We start from the raw sequence: 15709 nt of genomic DNA, 5'->3' as shown, positions 1-15709 counted from the left end.
TTGGATACTCAAAAATGGTTAAATGGTAAATTTTATGTTATGTATATTTTAACATAATAAAAAAGAACCATATGTAATACTGTCACAGAATATTACTCAGGTATAAGCCTTAAAAACAAGTTCAAGTTGGGAGGCGGAGGTTGCAGTGAGCCGAGATTGCACCATTGCACTCCAGCCTGGGCAACAAGAGCAAAACTGTCTCAAAAAAAAAAAAAAAAAAAAAAAAAAAACCCAAGTTCAAGGAATTAAAAACAAGAGTGTTAATTCTGGCATAAAACCAAATGGAAATTCTAGAAGTGAAAAATATAATAACAAATGAAAAACTCAAATGAGTGGGCTTAAAAACAGCTGAAGAGAGAAATGGTAAAATACAGGATGGGTCAGAAGAAAATATTCATTGAATCATGAAGCATCAAGAGGATAGAATATGTAAAAATATTATTTTACAAAATCTGTAAGGGAGTTTAGGAAACATGGGATCTGGCACCAAACTCTAATGTATGTGTCATCGGAGCCACAGAAAGCAGACGGGGAGGGAGCCGTATCTGAAGAGACAGTGTAGCATGTTCTAGAGACAGACATCAGGCCTCAGAATCCAGAAGCATGATAAATCCTAACATAAATCAAAAGAAAACCATTCTCATGTTGTCAAAAACCCAAGGAAAGAAAAAACCTTTAAGCCAGCCTGAGAAAATAAAAGACACGGTACCTTAACTTTTCTATCCTCTGAGTGGTTGTGAGAGAGTATATATTTACTATCTGTTTCTTTACAGACAATGCTTGTCTAAATGTTAGGGAAAAAAGAACAATTTAAATAAAAGAGTAAAATTAAGCAAATAACAAAGATAAGAGCATAACTTAAGGAGCCAAAAACAAACATAGAGAAGATTGACAAAGATGAAAGTTGGTGTTGGAGGGACCAATTCGACGGACAGCCCTGGTGAGGCCGTTCAAGGAAATAAAAGAGAGAAAGCATCAATGATGAACAGGAAAGAAAATGGGAACATCGGTGCAGATGCTTTAGTTTAAAAGACTGAACAGCTTCATGACATAAATAGAAAAATTCAGATAAAATGGGCACATTTTTAGAAAAACCTAACTCACCAAAATAACATAAGAAATAGAACATCTGAGTAGTACTGTAACTCAGTAAAGATTAAATAAATTTAATCTATTTATTTTTTATTTTTATTTTTAGACAGAGTCTAGCTCTCACCCAGGCTGGAGTGCAGTGGCATGATCACAGCTCACTGCAGCCTCAACCTCCTGGGCTCAAGTGATCCCCCTCCTGCCTCAGCCTCCCAGGTAGCTGCGACCACAGGTACACACCATCACACCCAGCTAATCTTTTCATTTTTTATAAAGATAGGGTCTCACTATATTGCCCAGGCTGGTCTGGAACTCTTGGGCTCAAGAAATCCTCCCTGCTTGGCCTCCCAAATTGCTGGGATTACAGGTGTGAGGCACCGTGCCTGGCCTCTTGGAAGGTTTTATGTAAAATTTGTTTTATTTATTCCTTATATGTTTCATAAAATTCACCGGTGAAACCATCTGGACATGAAACTTTCTTTGTGGGGATTTAAAAGTTACAGATTCCATTTCTGGCTGAGCTCAGCGGCTCACACTTGTAATCCCAGCAGTGAGCTGTGATGACACCACTGCACTCCAGCCTGGGCAACAGAATGAGACACTGTCTCAAAGAAAGTAAACAAAAATAAAAAAGTAAAAATAAAAAATTTTTAAAAACCTTCCAGAGAATAGGAAAAGAAGATGAACTTCCCATTTCAGCTTATGAAGCCGACAGACAAACCTTCATACCAAACCCGGTAAAGACATTTCATAAAAGGGCAAGTTCAGTCCGGTCTTACTCAGGTTTGAGTAGAATCTAGCAATATACAAACAGGATAACTTTAACATCATGACAAAATGGGTCTGTCCCAGGAGCACAATGTTAATTTTAATTTGAAAATCAATGTAATTAACACATTAACAGATTAAATAGAAAATACAATCATCTCGATAGAGTCACAGAAACAACCATTCATGATTAAAAAAACTGAGGAAACTGAGAATAAAAGGGAACTTCCTCAGTCTGACCAAGGGCAGCCACAAAATGCCAACAGCCAAGATCACACTCAGTGGTGGTCTGAACACCTGCACCCATGCCTAGAATGAGGGTTGGGTGTCTGCGCCCACCACGTGTATCCACACTGCACTGGTGGTTCTGACCAGCGCAGTAAGGCAAGAAAAAGAAACAGAAAGAAAGTACATATGCATATTGTACAGGAAGAGAAAATACTGTTTTAATCTCAGAAAATTTAACTATGTGTATAGAAAGTCAGAAAGAATCTACAACAAAGCTACAAGAATAAATGAATTTAGCAGGGTTGTAAGATATAAGATCAATTTATAAATATCAATTATATTTCTATATACTGGCAACAAACAATTTGAAAATGAAGTCTAAAAGATACCATTTATGGCCGGGCACAGTGGCTCACGCCTGTAATCCTAGCACTTTTGGAGCCCAAGGCGGGCGGATCATGAGATCAGGAGTTCAAGACCAGCCTGGCCAAGATGGTGAAACCCTGTCTCTACTAAAAATACAAAAATTAGCCAGGCGTGGTGGCAGGCACCTATAATCCCATCTCCTCAGGAGGCTGAGACAGAGAATTGCTTGAACCCGGGAGGCGGAGCTTGCAGTGAGCTGAGATTGCGCCACTGCACTCCAGCCTGGGTGACAGAGCAAGATTCCGTCTCAAAAAAAAAAAAAAAATGAAGATACCATTTATAATAGTTTTTTAAAAGCCTGTAAAACCCTTAGAAATATAGTTAACAAAAGATGTGCAAGACCTCTACACTGAAGACCGCAAATCATGGCTGATGGTAACTACAGAAGGCCTAAGTACATGGGGAGAGCTCTCTAGATTGTGGGCTGGAAGGCTCAATGCTGTCAACTAATGATGTACAGATTCAATGTATTCCTCCAACCAAATCTCAGGAGGCTTTCTTTTTGGAGACACTGACGAGCTGATTTTAAAATTCACATGCAAATGCAAAGGGCCTAGGACAGCCAAAACAATTAAAGAAAATGGAAAATGGAAGGAACTACGTGACTCCTCAATGCCAAGATTGACTGTAAAGCCACAGTAACTAAGACAGTGTAGTACTGTCACTAAGGATAGAGAAACACACCAGTGGAACCCAGCAAGGTCCAGATGGGCTCACACCTGCAGGGCCACTGGATCTGACAGAGGCCTCAGCCTCACACCTGCAGGGCCACTGGGTCTGACGGAGGCCTCAGCCTCACACCTGCAGGGCCACTGGGTCTGACGGAGGCCTCAGCCTCACACCTGCAGGGCCACTGGGTCTGACGGAGGCCTCAGCCTCACACCTGCAGGGCCACTGGGTCTGACGGAGGCCTCAGCCTCACACCTGCAGAGCCACTGGATCTGACAGGGGCCTCAGCAGTTCCAGAGGGAGGGAAGGTGTACTCGTCCATTTTCATTCTGCTCTGAAGAAATTCCTGAGACTGGGTTATTTATAAAGAAAATGAGGTTGAGGCTGGGTACAGTGGCTTGGCAGGATTACCCAGCACTTGAGCCACTGTACCCAGCCTCAACCTCGTTTTCTTTATCAATTACAAGCCTGTAATCCCAGCACTTTGGAAGGCCGAGGTGGGCGGATCACTTGAGGTCAGGAGATCAAGACCAGCCTGGCCAACATGGTGAAACCCTGTCTCTACTAAAAATACAAAAATTAGCTGGGTGTGCTGGTAGGCGCCTGTAATCCCAGCTACTCGGGAGGCTGAGGCAGGAGAATCACTTGAACCTGGGAGGCAGAGGTTGCAGTGAGCCGAGATTGTACCATTGCACTCCAGCCTGGGCGACAGAACGAGACTTCATCTCAAAAAAAAAAAAAAAAAAAGATTTAGGCCAGGCAAGGTGGCTCACATCTGTAATCCCAGAACTTTAGGGGAGGCTGAGGCGGGCAGATCACGAGGTCAGGAGTTTGAGACCAGTCTGACCAACATGGTGAAACCCGGTCTCTACTAAAAATACAAAAATTAGCCGGGTGTGGTGCCACATGCCTATAATCCCAGCTACCCAGGAGGCTGAGGCAGGAGAATTGTTTGAACTCAGAAGGTGGAGGTTGCAGTGAGCTGAGATTGCACCACTGCACTCCAGCCTGGGTGACAAAGCAAGACCCTGTCTCAAAACAAACAAACAAAAGAATTGGTGATAACAGCTTTGTTTGTAATAATCAAAACCAGAAAACCAACCAACTGTGCATCGACAGGAAGGGGGATAAGCAAAGCGTGGTGAGGGCACCACGGAAGCCGGCCCGGCACTGCCACTGATGAGAGTCAGGAGCGCAGACAAATCTCAGGCATGTTATGTCGCGTGATCAACACCAGACACCAACAGGCGCATAGTGGAAAATCTGAGCGAGCAAAGAGGGCACAAGGAAAGCCCGCGACAAGCGTTCTCAGGAGCGCGATGCAGCCCTGGAGGAACACTGGAGTGCCGTGGGGAAACGCACTCAGACCTTAGAGATATTTTAGCAGAAAAGATCAACTGCAAGATACATTTGAGAAAAATCTTCCAGAAAGTGGAACAGAAGGACAGAGATGAAGATTAGGGGAGAGAAAAGACTAAAAATTAGAAGATCCATCTAAGATGCCCCAAATCTGACCATCAGAAGCTCCACGAAGGCCGGGCGCGGTGGCTCACGCCTGTACTCCCAGCACTTTGGGAGGCTGAGGCAGGCGGATCACGAGGTCAGGAGATCGAGCCCATCCTGGTTAACACGGTGAAACCCCGTCTCTACTAAAAATAAAAAAAAATAAAAAAGTAAAAAATTAGCTGGGCTTGGTGGGGGTGCCTGTAGTCCCAGCTACTTGGGAGGCTGAGGCAGGAGAATGGTGTGAACCTGGGAGGCGGAGCTTGCAGTGAGCCGAGATCGTGCCACTGCACTCCAGCCTGGGCGACAGAACGGGACTCTGCCTCAAAAAAAAAAAAAAAGAAAAAAAAAAGAAGCTCCAGGAAGAGAGAACACAGATAAGAGGGAGGTAAACATTTTCATTTAGAAAAATTAAAAATTTCCCAGAGTTGAAGTCTGTGAGTTTCCAAATTTGAAAGGGTCCACTGGGAATACAGTGTCAGTGGATGCAAAAAGAGCCACATGAAGGCCTGTCATCATGCACTTTCAGAATACCAAGAATGCAGAGTCTCGGCCGGGCACAGTGGCTCACGCCTGTAATCCCAGCACTCCGGAAGGCTGAGTGGGGAGGATTGCTTGAAGCTGGGAGTTGAGGCTATAGTGAGCTTATGATCGCCACTGCACTCCAGCCTGGGCAACAGAGCGAGACCCTGGTTTTTTTTTTTTTTTTTGAGATGGAGTCTTGCTCTGTCGCTCAGCCTGGAGTGCAGTGGTGCGATCTCGGCTCACTGCAAGCTCCACCCCCCGGGTTCACGCCATTCTCCTGCCTCAGCCTCCCAAGTAGCTGGGACTACAGGCGCCCGCCACCACACCCGCCTAATTTTTTGTATTTTTAGTGGAGATGGGATTTCACCGTGTTAGCCAGGATGGTCTTGATCTCCTGACCTTGTGATTCGCCCGTCTCGGCCTCCCAAAGTGCTGGGATTACAGGTGTGAGCCACTGTGCCCGGCCGAGACCCTGTTTTTTTTAAAAAAAGAATCTCCTACAAGGTTCCAGAAGAAAAAATAGGCCTTGTGAATAAAAATTGCATTAAATTTCTCAACAGCAATACAAAAAACTAAAAAGACAATGGAACCATGCCTTAAAATTCTCAGGGAAATTTATTTCCATGTAGAATTCTATACCCAGCCAAACTATCATTGAAGTATGGGAATAGAATGAGGACATTTGCTGATATGCATGGTCTTAAAATGTTTACTTCCCCATGCATCTTCTCCTAGGGAGATTTCTAGAACATGTATCCACCAAAATGAGGAATAAACCAATAAAGAAGACATGAAATTACAGGAAATGGAATTGAACACAGGAGAGAAACAAAGGTAGTTTACAGGGTGTTGGTGAAAGAAAATTCCAGGCCAACGTCTCAGCAGCGTGTTAGAAAACAACCAGTAGAGATACGAGGAGGCTAGAGGGCTTTCGGGAGGACGACTCCTGAAAACTAAACAGAGATGAGTGGTATGTCCGAGCATACCAAGAGGAGGTTAATGCCTGCCTCAGTGTCTTAGGGTAAATTAAGGATACCCAGAAAACTGAACAAATGTGACAATTATTAACTCCAAGGAAGGAACTTCAATCATAGGATAGGATAGGATGTGACTTAGCTCTGAGTGACACCCACATTGTCATAACAACACAGACAGTGAGTGCTGGCTAACTAGTGATGGGACCACACTGGGATTCTGAGTGGAAAGAAGGGAGACAGATGCATAGATGAGTGACTGATCAATAGTTAGATAGACTCTGACTGCAGGTGTTGAAGGGGGTTAAGAAGTCAACAATCTAAAACTAAAAAAAACAAAACAAAAACTTAGTAGAATAGGAATATGATTTAGAAATACAGACAAGCAGACAGCCCAAAACACCGGACATGGTTATTTCTGGGATAACTCTGGACGTGGTGCTGGAGGGAGGGCAAGGGACTGCAGTTACATGCCTTACAGAACTGTATGGCTTCTAAGTATTACCTTGATCAAAGCTACGTTCTCATTAAAAATGCTGCTGATGTGGCCTGGGCTCAACTGCTCCAAGTCCCTGCACTGTCCCAGACCCACAGAAAGAGACTTGGGTCCTGTCCCCAGCCTGGCAACCTCGGGCAAGCCATTGAACTGCTCTAGGCCAACTTCCCCAGCTTTCAAGAGAAAGTGTGGCACAAGACAAGGTGGAAAGTCCCTTAGACAGAAGGATGCAGTGGGCACTTCATCACCTAGACCAGCCCCAGGCTGACAGGGCCCTGCCCTGGGGCCAGCAGAAGCATCCTCAAGGCCCTGGGGCTACCTCTGAGCTTTTCCCTGGGTAGCAGTACTGGCACTCCGTGGGAGATGGGAGGGGCTGCCGGAGAGGCCCCACCACAGCAGGGCAGCCCTGGCCTGGACCCCCGCCCAGGCACCCCTCGATGTCTTCCCTTCCTTTGGGGGCAGCGGTAGGAGGCTCTGCCCTGCCCCTTACACACACCTGACTCAGCAGAGGGGCACGTGCCTGTCCCACCCTCCTCATGGCTCCCGGGCTACATCTCTGTTCCAAGTGTATTGAAGTTCAGGAGAAGGTGGTGTCTGATGACAAGGCAGGGGAGGAGGTATCTGGGTTTGAAGTCCCTGGAGGACTCAGTTTGGGCAGATCATTCTTTATCAAGTACTAGAGTGAAGGAAACTCACTAGACGCCGGGAAAGACCGGCTAAGGAAAGAGCAGAGGTTTCAGAGGAGGAGACACAAAGGGCCAACAAGCAACCACTTCTTTATTTTTTTGAGACAGAGTCTCGCTCTGTCACCAGGCTGGAGTGCAGTGGCACAATCTCAGCTCACCACAACCTCCGCCTCCCGCATTCAAGCAATTCTCCTGCCTCAGCCTCCCAAGCAGCTGGGACTACAGGGGCGTGCCACCACACCTAATTTTTCTATTTTTAGTAGAGACTGGGTTTCGCCACATTGGCCAGGACGGTCTCAATCTCTTGACCTTGGGATCTGCCCGCCTCGGCCTCCCAAAGTGCTGGGATTACAGGCGTGAGCCACCGCGCCCAGCCCAAGCAACCACTTCGAAGCAAAGACAGTCGAAACGAGATATGTCTTCTACTAAACTGGCCATAATAAAACCAGGGCCACTTTGGGTGTCAGTGGACACGCCGCATGTGCAAGGGTCTGCAGGGCCTGCTCAGAGGATAGGCTGTGGGGGAGGCTGGGTCTGGACAGGTGGCCTGAGGATCTCGTCTCCTCGTCTGTGGGTGACACCCCCCGGCCCCCACACCCAGCACCCGAGGGGGCAACTGTCACCACACACACCAATGAGGAGTGTGTAGGAAGTGGGGGGACTCACCTTGCTCCCCCTCCCCCAAGCACCAGGGCAATGGCATTGCCCGTCAGCACCCTCGCCAGGCGGGAGAAGTCTGAATGTCGGTCCGGGGGCCGCTGGAAGACACGCTTGTACATCTCCACCTGGGGGAGGAGCCGTCAGGCAGGGCTGGTGCAGGGCCCCACCCTCGGCCGAGACCTCGAATCCTGGCTTGACTTGGGGGAATTTCCTCCACTTCTGACCCAAACCGACCCCAAACCCTCTCCAGCATGCAGCAGGCCCTGCCTGATACGACTGGTCAGCACCTCAGTGCCGGGGCCGGGCCCCAGAGACAGCTACTGGGGCGAGGACACTGGCAGAGGGCACGTGGGCAAGAGAGTGGGCCCGGGTGGGGGGCCAGAGGGCATCCTCAGAGCTGTCCTCACTGGGGTCCCCCTATCCTGCAGCAGATGGTGCCTTCAGGGTGCAGGTTTCTCGACGGAGCTGTGGGCTGGGGGCTGTGAGCATGAGCAGCCTCCCCACACCCCTCACCCTCAGGCCCCAGGGCTGCCTGAGGACACAGGAATTAAAAGTCTCAGGGTCTTCTGCCCAAAAGAGGGAGCAGCGCTGGCCTGAGGACACCCTCATCAGCTGGATGTGGGGGCCTCAGCCTCAGCCCTGAGCAGCCCTGACATGAGGCCCATCCCCCAGGGTTCACCGAGCACCCCTGACGTCAGGCCCATCCCCAGGGTTCACCGAGCACCCCTGACGTCAGGCCCATCCCCAGGGTTTGCTGAGTCCCCAGCCCGATGGCCGCCCTGTGCCTGCCCCCACCACACCGGCTGCCTCCTGGCCGTGGCCACCAGAGGCCCAAAGGGCAAGATGAAGGAGACGTGAGGCAGGGTCATGTTCCCAAGCACAGGAAGGGCCCAGGGAGCGAAGGTGTCAGGGAATCAGGTGGGGAATGTGAAGAATGCTTCAAACGTTCGAGGAAATGAACCACAGAGCCACGGGCAGGCAGCCTCCTCTCCCCGCCTCACCAGCTTGGGCAGGCTCCTCCTGGAGAAGACGCGGCGCGGGCAGCAGAGGTGCAGGTGGCCGGAGCACCAGCTCCGCATGTTGAGCCACTCCACGGCGCGGGCTGGCACCGGGCCCTCCTCCCTGTGCAGCAGGATCAGCTGCTTCTGGGCACGCACAGCTGTGCTCTCCAGCATCCGCTCCAGCTGAAAGGCAGAGCCCACGTGTCTGGCAGCCGGGCGAGCCTGGGACTCGGGGCAGGACGGAGCTGAGGGCCAGCACAGACGGTCTGAGGGCAGGACCCCGGGAGCAGCTCCTGGGTTCTGCAAAGCAACTTGGCTGTGGCCTGGTCTTGGCGCTGCCGAAGCTCCGACGGCAGGGGTCCGTCCGTCCACTGTGTGCCGGGCAAGGTCAGCAGGGCAGGAGGGGCACCTCCTCTTGCTGTTTCTCTAACACTGCCTCATAAACACACACAGGAACCTTTTCAAATGAGGCATTTTGCAAACAAACCCTCACAAGGGAGCATCAGTAGCTGCAGAACGGGAACATACATCAGAGAGGAGGAATTTTTAGCTGCCCCAGGATTAGCCCAGGCAGGCTTGTGATGAGAACAGAGCAGGGGGCAGAGGAGGGAGACGGGAAATGCGAACTGAAGGCAGGAAACTGGAGAACACGGACAGGAATGGGCGGCTGTGAGCCCGAGGCCTCGCCTGCAGCAGTGGCCAGGTGGAAGGTCCACAAGCAATCGGGTCAGTGATCTGCTGCCATCTGGGAACCTGCAGACACAGCCTGGGGCCGGCATCCTGAAGGTGCCTGCAGAAGGCTGTTCCTGTTGGCTGAGGATGCAGAGGCAGGGGTTGAGGCATTCACAAGAGGAAAACTAAGCAGCCAGAAAAAGCAGTGAGGGGAACAGGAACGACGCCGATACCTAAGTGCTGCGGAGAAAAGCAAACTTCAGACGGCACAAAATAGGGCACCGTTTACGTAAAAAGTTAGTGCTGGAAAGGGCTTCCTGCACCTGCTGTAAAAGTGCGAAAGGCGGCCAGAGGCTCCGGCTTCACAAGAGGCCACGTGGGGCACCTGCCCTGCTCTGTGCTAGAACCGCTGGAGGTCAATACAGCACCGTGTTTTTAAAATATGGGTAGCAGATATCTGAATGTTGGCTCTTATTATCTGTCTTTTTCTGAGTTTGTGCAGTATTTCACTCAAAGGAAAAGAGAAACAGGAGTTTCTGAAGAGAGGGCTCTCCCCAGCTCCACCAGCCCTCCCCGTGCTCACCTCGCCCACCGTGGGCTCCTGGTCACCCAGGCCCACGATGAGGATGCAGTCGGCCTGGCGCACGCAGCGCTGGGTCCAGGGTGTGAGCGTGCCGTCTGCCTGGTAGAGCACGATCCTGTGGGTGTCCTCCTGCTGCCCCAGCCAGACGGACAGCCGGTACTCGTGGACACTGCAGGACGCAGAGGGAGTACCTCACTACTCCGCAGGGGCCTGGCACTCTTAGCGCGTGTCCCCAGGGGAAAGAGGCAGCAGAGGCCAGCACCAGCCGCTGCCCCTTCCCCTCCCTGCCCAGCACTTCCTGCCATCGCTAGTTCGCAGTGAGTTATTCAGGGCCTAGGCGGTCAAGCAGAGGCTGCAGTTAAGCCCAGAGGCTGAGGCTCGTTGAGGGGCAGGCTGGGGAGGGTTAGACCCGGGGCTGCCCAGGCGGGAAGCGGGGGCTGGGGTCCCCTGGGAGGCCTGACAGTGCCCAGCAGGTCAGTGCTGCCCAGTGTGTCCAGTGAAGGGAGTCACGTCATCAGCCCTCACATCACAGTGTGCTGGACGAGGAGCACACTGCAGTGCAGATGCTGGATGTGAACACAGTGGGGACACATCTCAGGGCTGTGCTGGGCCGGCTGGGAGGAAGCAGTCGGGGCTGGCGGCATGCACCTGTCCAGGGCAGCAGAGCCGAGGCACTGTTTTATGTTGTCACTGGTCAGCAGCAGGGTCGGGCCTGAAAACACCATCACCAGTAACGGAGCCTGCCTGAGCAGCCCACCTCCAACGCCCAGCAAGGCACTCACGCCCAGCAAGGCGCCAACGCCCAGGAAGGCACTGACGCCCAGCAAGGCACCAACACCCAGCAAGGCACCAAGGCGGAGGAAGGCAGTGAGAGCCCACTCCCCACCCCCAAGACCTGCTCCCCTTGAGCGCAACTGCCAAGCCTTCTTCACCTGCCAGTGAGGAAGGGCCTGTGGCCTGATGCTACCTCCCCTCTGCCCTGAAGGAGGCCTCGGGCTGCCTCTCTGAGCCTCGGTCTCCTCCAGCACGAGGAGCAGTGGAATCTGTGTCCTGCTACATGTGCAGGGCAAGGAAGGCTGTGCGATGGGAGATAACATAATTTCCAAAACCCAGATTGTCGAGGTGCCAGACGCCAAGAGGCCAGGGTCCCCCGTGTCAAGATGCCTGTTCATATGCATCTCCCACATGGACACGGCTGTCAGGGCCCTTCTCAACCAGGGGCGCCAGTGTCAGCCCCGGCATCACGGCCACCAGAGGCTCGGGGGAGAAGCTAAGATGAGGGGCTCAGCCTGAGGGGTGCTGCTTGGCAGTGCCGGGTTGGAAAGGACTCAGAGCCCCATGTATGGGAAGCAGGGAGGTCTAATTCTAATTAAAAGCTAGAGATCGGCCGGGCGCGGTGGCTCACGCCTGGAATCCCAGCACTTCAGGAGGCCAAGGAGGGCGGATCACGAGGTCAGGAGATCGAGACCAGCCTGGCTAACACGGTGAAACTCCATCTCTACTAAAAATACAAAAATTAGCCGGGCGTGGTGGCGGGTGCCTATAGTCCCAGCTACTTGGGAGGCTGAGGCAGGAGAATGGCATGAACTCGGGAGGCGGAGCTTGCAGTGAGCCGAGATCGCGCCATAGCACTCCAGCCTGGGCGACAGAGCAAGACTCCGTCTCAGGAAAAAAAAAAAAAGCTAGAGATCAGATCAATGTGTCTCGTGCCTTGCTGTAACTGGCAACATTTGTTTCTTAGAGGCACACAAAATAAGGGCCCCTCTTACAAGTGAACTGGAATGCCCCCTGGGCTCAAGAGACAGCCCTGAGCCCAAAATCCAGCCCAATGCCGGTGCGATGTGCAGCAGCCGGAACCTGCTCCCTGCTGTGGGACTGCAGCCTGGTGCAACCTCACTGGAGGTCGGCTTGGTGCTTTCTTCTACAACTAAACATACTCTGACCACAGGATCCGGCAATCATGCTCTTTGGTGTTTACCCAAAGGCACCGAAAACCTCTGTCCACACAGAAGCACGCACACAGGTGTTTACAGCAGCTTCACTCATAATTGCCAAATTCTGGAAGCAGCCAAATGCCCTCCAGTAGATGAACAGATAAACTGTGGTGCGTCCAGGCAGCGGACGATGACTCAGCACCAAAAAGAACTGAGCTCCAGGCCAGGGAAAGGCCAGGAGGAACCTTGCGTGCACGTGACTGAGTGGGAGAAGGCCGTCTGCAGAGGCTACACCGTGTGGTTCCATTTCTATAACTTTCTCAGAATGACAAAATTACAGAGATCAAGAACAGATCCGCGGCTGCCGGAAAGCTGGGGTGCTGGGTGACAACGTGGCGGCCACCTGCAGGGTCTCCTCCGTGACAGAGTGGCCCCGTGTGGTGCAGGTCACAGAAACGGCACCCACGCCACACCGCACCACACACACCCAGGAGGGCAAGGACAGGCTGCTGGGACCCAAGGGGTCTGCAGACAGCGTAAACGCCAACGTCCCGGCCTCGATGTTACCCCCTAAGGTGCTGCCCGTGAGGGAGCCCTGGCGAGGGGCACGTGGGGTCTCTACTATTCCATAATTTCTCCAATCCTATAATTATTTCAAAATAAAGTGGGTTTTTTGTTTTTGTTTTGACACGGAGTCTCACTCTGTTGCCCAGGCTGGAGCGCAGTGGCACCATCTCGGCTCACTGCAACCTCCATTTCCCGGAGTCAAGCGATTCTCCTGCCTCAGCCTCCCTGATAGCTGGGACTGCAGGTGCCCGCCAACAAGCCTGGCTAATTTTTGTGTTTTTAGTGAGACGGGGTTTCAACATATTGGCTAGGCTGCTCTTGAACTCCTGACCTCAAGTGATCCTCCCACCTCAGCCTCCCCAAGTGCTGGGATTACAGGTGTGAGCCACCAAGCCTGGCTTAAAAGGTGTTTTTAAAGGGAACTAGTTTATGTGATGCAGGACAGCCCCACTGCCCAGCTCGAAGATGTTTTTGGATGCACTTGGAATACTCTGACTGATGTCACTGGAAATGAGTAAGATTTTCTGCATATACTGGGAATATGTGTCACGTAATGACGGTCAAGGCCATCAGACAAGGCAATCCATGCTTTATGTGTTTTAAAATTTTGTTTTGAGAGTAACTTTCATTTATTTATTTTTGAGATAGAGTCTTGCTCTGTCACCCATGCTGGAGTGCAGTGCTGCGATCTCAGCTTACTGCCTCTACCTCCCGGGTTCAAGCGATTCTCCTGCCTCAGCCTCCCACATAGCTGGGATTACAGGCATTCCCACCACCACGCCCAGCTAATTTTTGTATTTTTAGTAGAGATGGGGTTTCACCATGTTGGCCAGGCTGATCTCAAACTCCTGACCTCAAGTGATCCGCCCGCCTCAGCCTCCCAAAATGCTGGGATTACAGGCCTGAGCCACCGCGCCTGGCTGAGAATAATTTTTAAATATTAGATGTTTATAGTAGCATCTTTCTACACTATAAATTTTTTGCATTTATTGTTTTCTATTACCAAATGTCTGTATCAGGAGAGAGCATTTTCACATGGTTCTGAAATACTCTTGCCACAATATATTGTTTCATAATAATTATACAACATTCATTGCATTTATTATTATTTATTATTTATTATTATTATTATTATTATTTGAGACGGAGTCTTGCTCTGTCACCCAGACTGGAGTGCAATGGTGTGTGATCTTGGCTCACTGCAACCTCTACCTCCCGGGTTCAAGCGATTCTCCTGCCTCAGCCTCCCCAGTAGCTGGGATTACAGATGCACACCACCACGCCCAGATAATTTTTGTATTTCTAGTAGAGATGGGGTTTTACCATGTTGGCCAGGCTGGTCTTGAACTCCTGACCTCGGCCTCCCAAAGTGCTGGGATTACAGGCATGAGCCACCGCGCCCGGCCGCATTCATTATTATTGCATTATTTTGCCAAGACAACACTGAACTTTTTAGTATAACCTTAAACCCACAGAAAACTGACTTCCTATCATCATGGTCCCTATAATCACATGAAAACTTGTAAATAAAATGTTGCAAAGAATATAGAATAACTTAGTATTTTGAGAGTTCTCAGGAAATTCAATTCCTTGTCCTTGAATCCCCAAATTTAACAGCTGCCAGGAATTTGGAAACACTACCGAACACTGACCCCACCTGAGCCCTGGCCACCCACCGCCGTGTCCCCTCGAAGACAGAGGGCAGTCGGCAGGCGCCCTCCACCAGGCCCAGAACCCAAGGACGGCTGGAGGCTGGGAGGCCGGGCTTACCGATGGCGCTGAGGGCGTGCTCCAGCTCCAGGGCAAAGGCGGTGAGGGGCACTTCCTCTGACACGGGCATCACTGCCACCGTGGACAGGTTGACAGCCGGGTTCCCCGAGTCCCACTTGCTGCCCTCTGTGGGGAGCCCAAGCTGGTGGCCTGTGGAGCAAAGGACCCACGTCAGCTGGGACAGCCCACACGCTCACAGATGCCTCTAGATGCCCTGTGGCCCCCCAGGCTGCACTTGAGCAACGCAGCAGCACCAGAGGCTGCTTGGGCCTCACGCCTCCCCAGCCCTGAGGCTGCCTGGACCTCGCGCCTCCCCAGCCCTCAGGGGCTGCCTGGACCTCATGCCTCCCCCAGCCCTCAGAGGCTACCTGGGCCTCACGCCATCACCAGCCATGTGGCTGCCTAGGCCTCATGCCTCCTCCAGGCCGGAGGCTATCTTGGTCTCACACCTTCCCCAGCTCTTCCTAATGAGCTGTCAGTCCACACCTGCAAGCGTCCCCAGGCCCCACACAGCACACCTGACCAGCACTGGCCCAGGCCCAGGCCCAGGCCCAGGCCCAGGGAGTGGATTCGTCCTGACCCACCAAAGACAGTGATTCAGGGAGCGACTGAAAGGAATGTGAGGCTCAGAGTAAACCAGACCAACTCTCCAGGTGAGGCCTCATCCTCTGAACCACCCCTCGCAGGGCTTTCCACCACTCACTCCAGGAACAGTAAACAACACACGGGCTAGAGATCAACAGGCCCGTTTCTCTTGTCTGTCATCTGCAAAGGATTCCAGAAACCAAAGGAGCACAGCACAGCCCTGAGAAGCCTGGGCCGGGCCCTGGAGACCCCGGAGACGCGAGTGAGGAGGTCAAGGCAGACCAGGCTTTCCTCTCCCTGAGACTGGAGCCTCCAGGGCCCACCAAGGGGCCCACCCAGACAGGCAGGACCCTCTCCCCGGCCCCCATGTGGGCTGAGGGGCCCCTCAGCCAGCACAGTGGCAAGGACATGGACCGGGGGTCTGGGACTTGAGAGTCCCCCAGAGGGTCCCAGGCCCTCTTTACTGGACGCCGTCTGGTGAGTGGCATCTCTGCTTCCACAGAAGAGCTTGAGGGGACGGCCTCACTGCTCCTGAGGCCACCGCACCACCAGCCATGCTCCTGCCGAGGGTCT

The 15709-nt window shown here is 51.8% G+C and overlaps 1 protein-coding gene across 1 annotated transcript in view; it reads right to left on the bottom strand.

The window, feature by feature from the left end:
* Positions 1 to 15709, bottom strand: part of PNPLA7 (patatin like phospholipase domain containing 7) — an 84563-nt gene that overhangs the window by 8601 nt on the left and 60253 nt on the right. Inside the window, 5 exon segments of the mRNA XM_055270179.2 lie at positions 8031 to 8149; positions 9026 to 9208; positions 10281 to 10449; positions 10929 to 10992; positions 14552 to 14701. Coding sequence (XP_055126154.1) covers positions 8031 to 8149; positions 9026 to 9208; positions 10281 to 10449; positions 10929 to 10992; positions 14552 to 14701 — 685 coding nt within the window.

Source organism: Symphalangus syndactylus, chromosome 3 (genome assembly GCF_028878055.3).
Source record: "Symphalangus syndactylus isolate Jambi chromosome 3, NHGRI_mSymSyn1-v2.1_pri, whole genome shotgun sequence".
Lineage (NCBI taxonomy): Eukaryota > Metazoa > Chordata > Mammalia > Primates > Hylobatidae > Symphalangus > Symphalangus syndactylus.
Note: the sequence above shows the minus strand (reverse complement) of the source record. Positions and strands in the feature narration are given on the sequence as shown.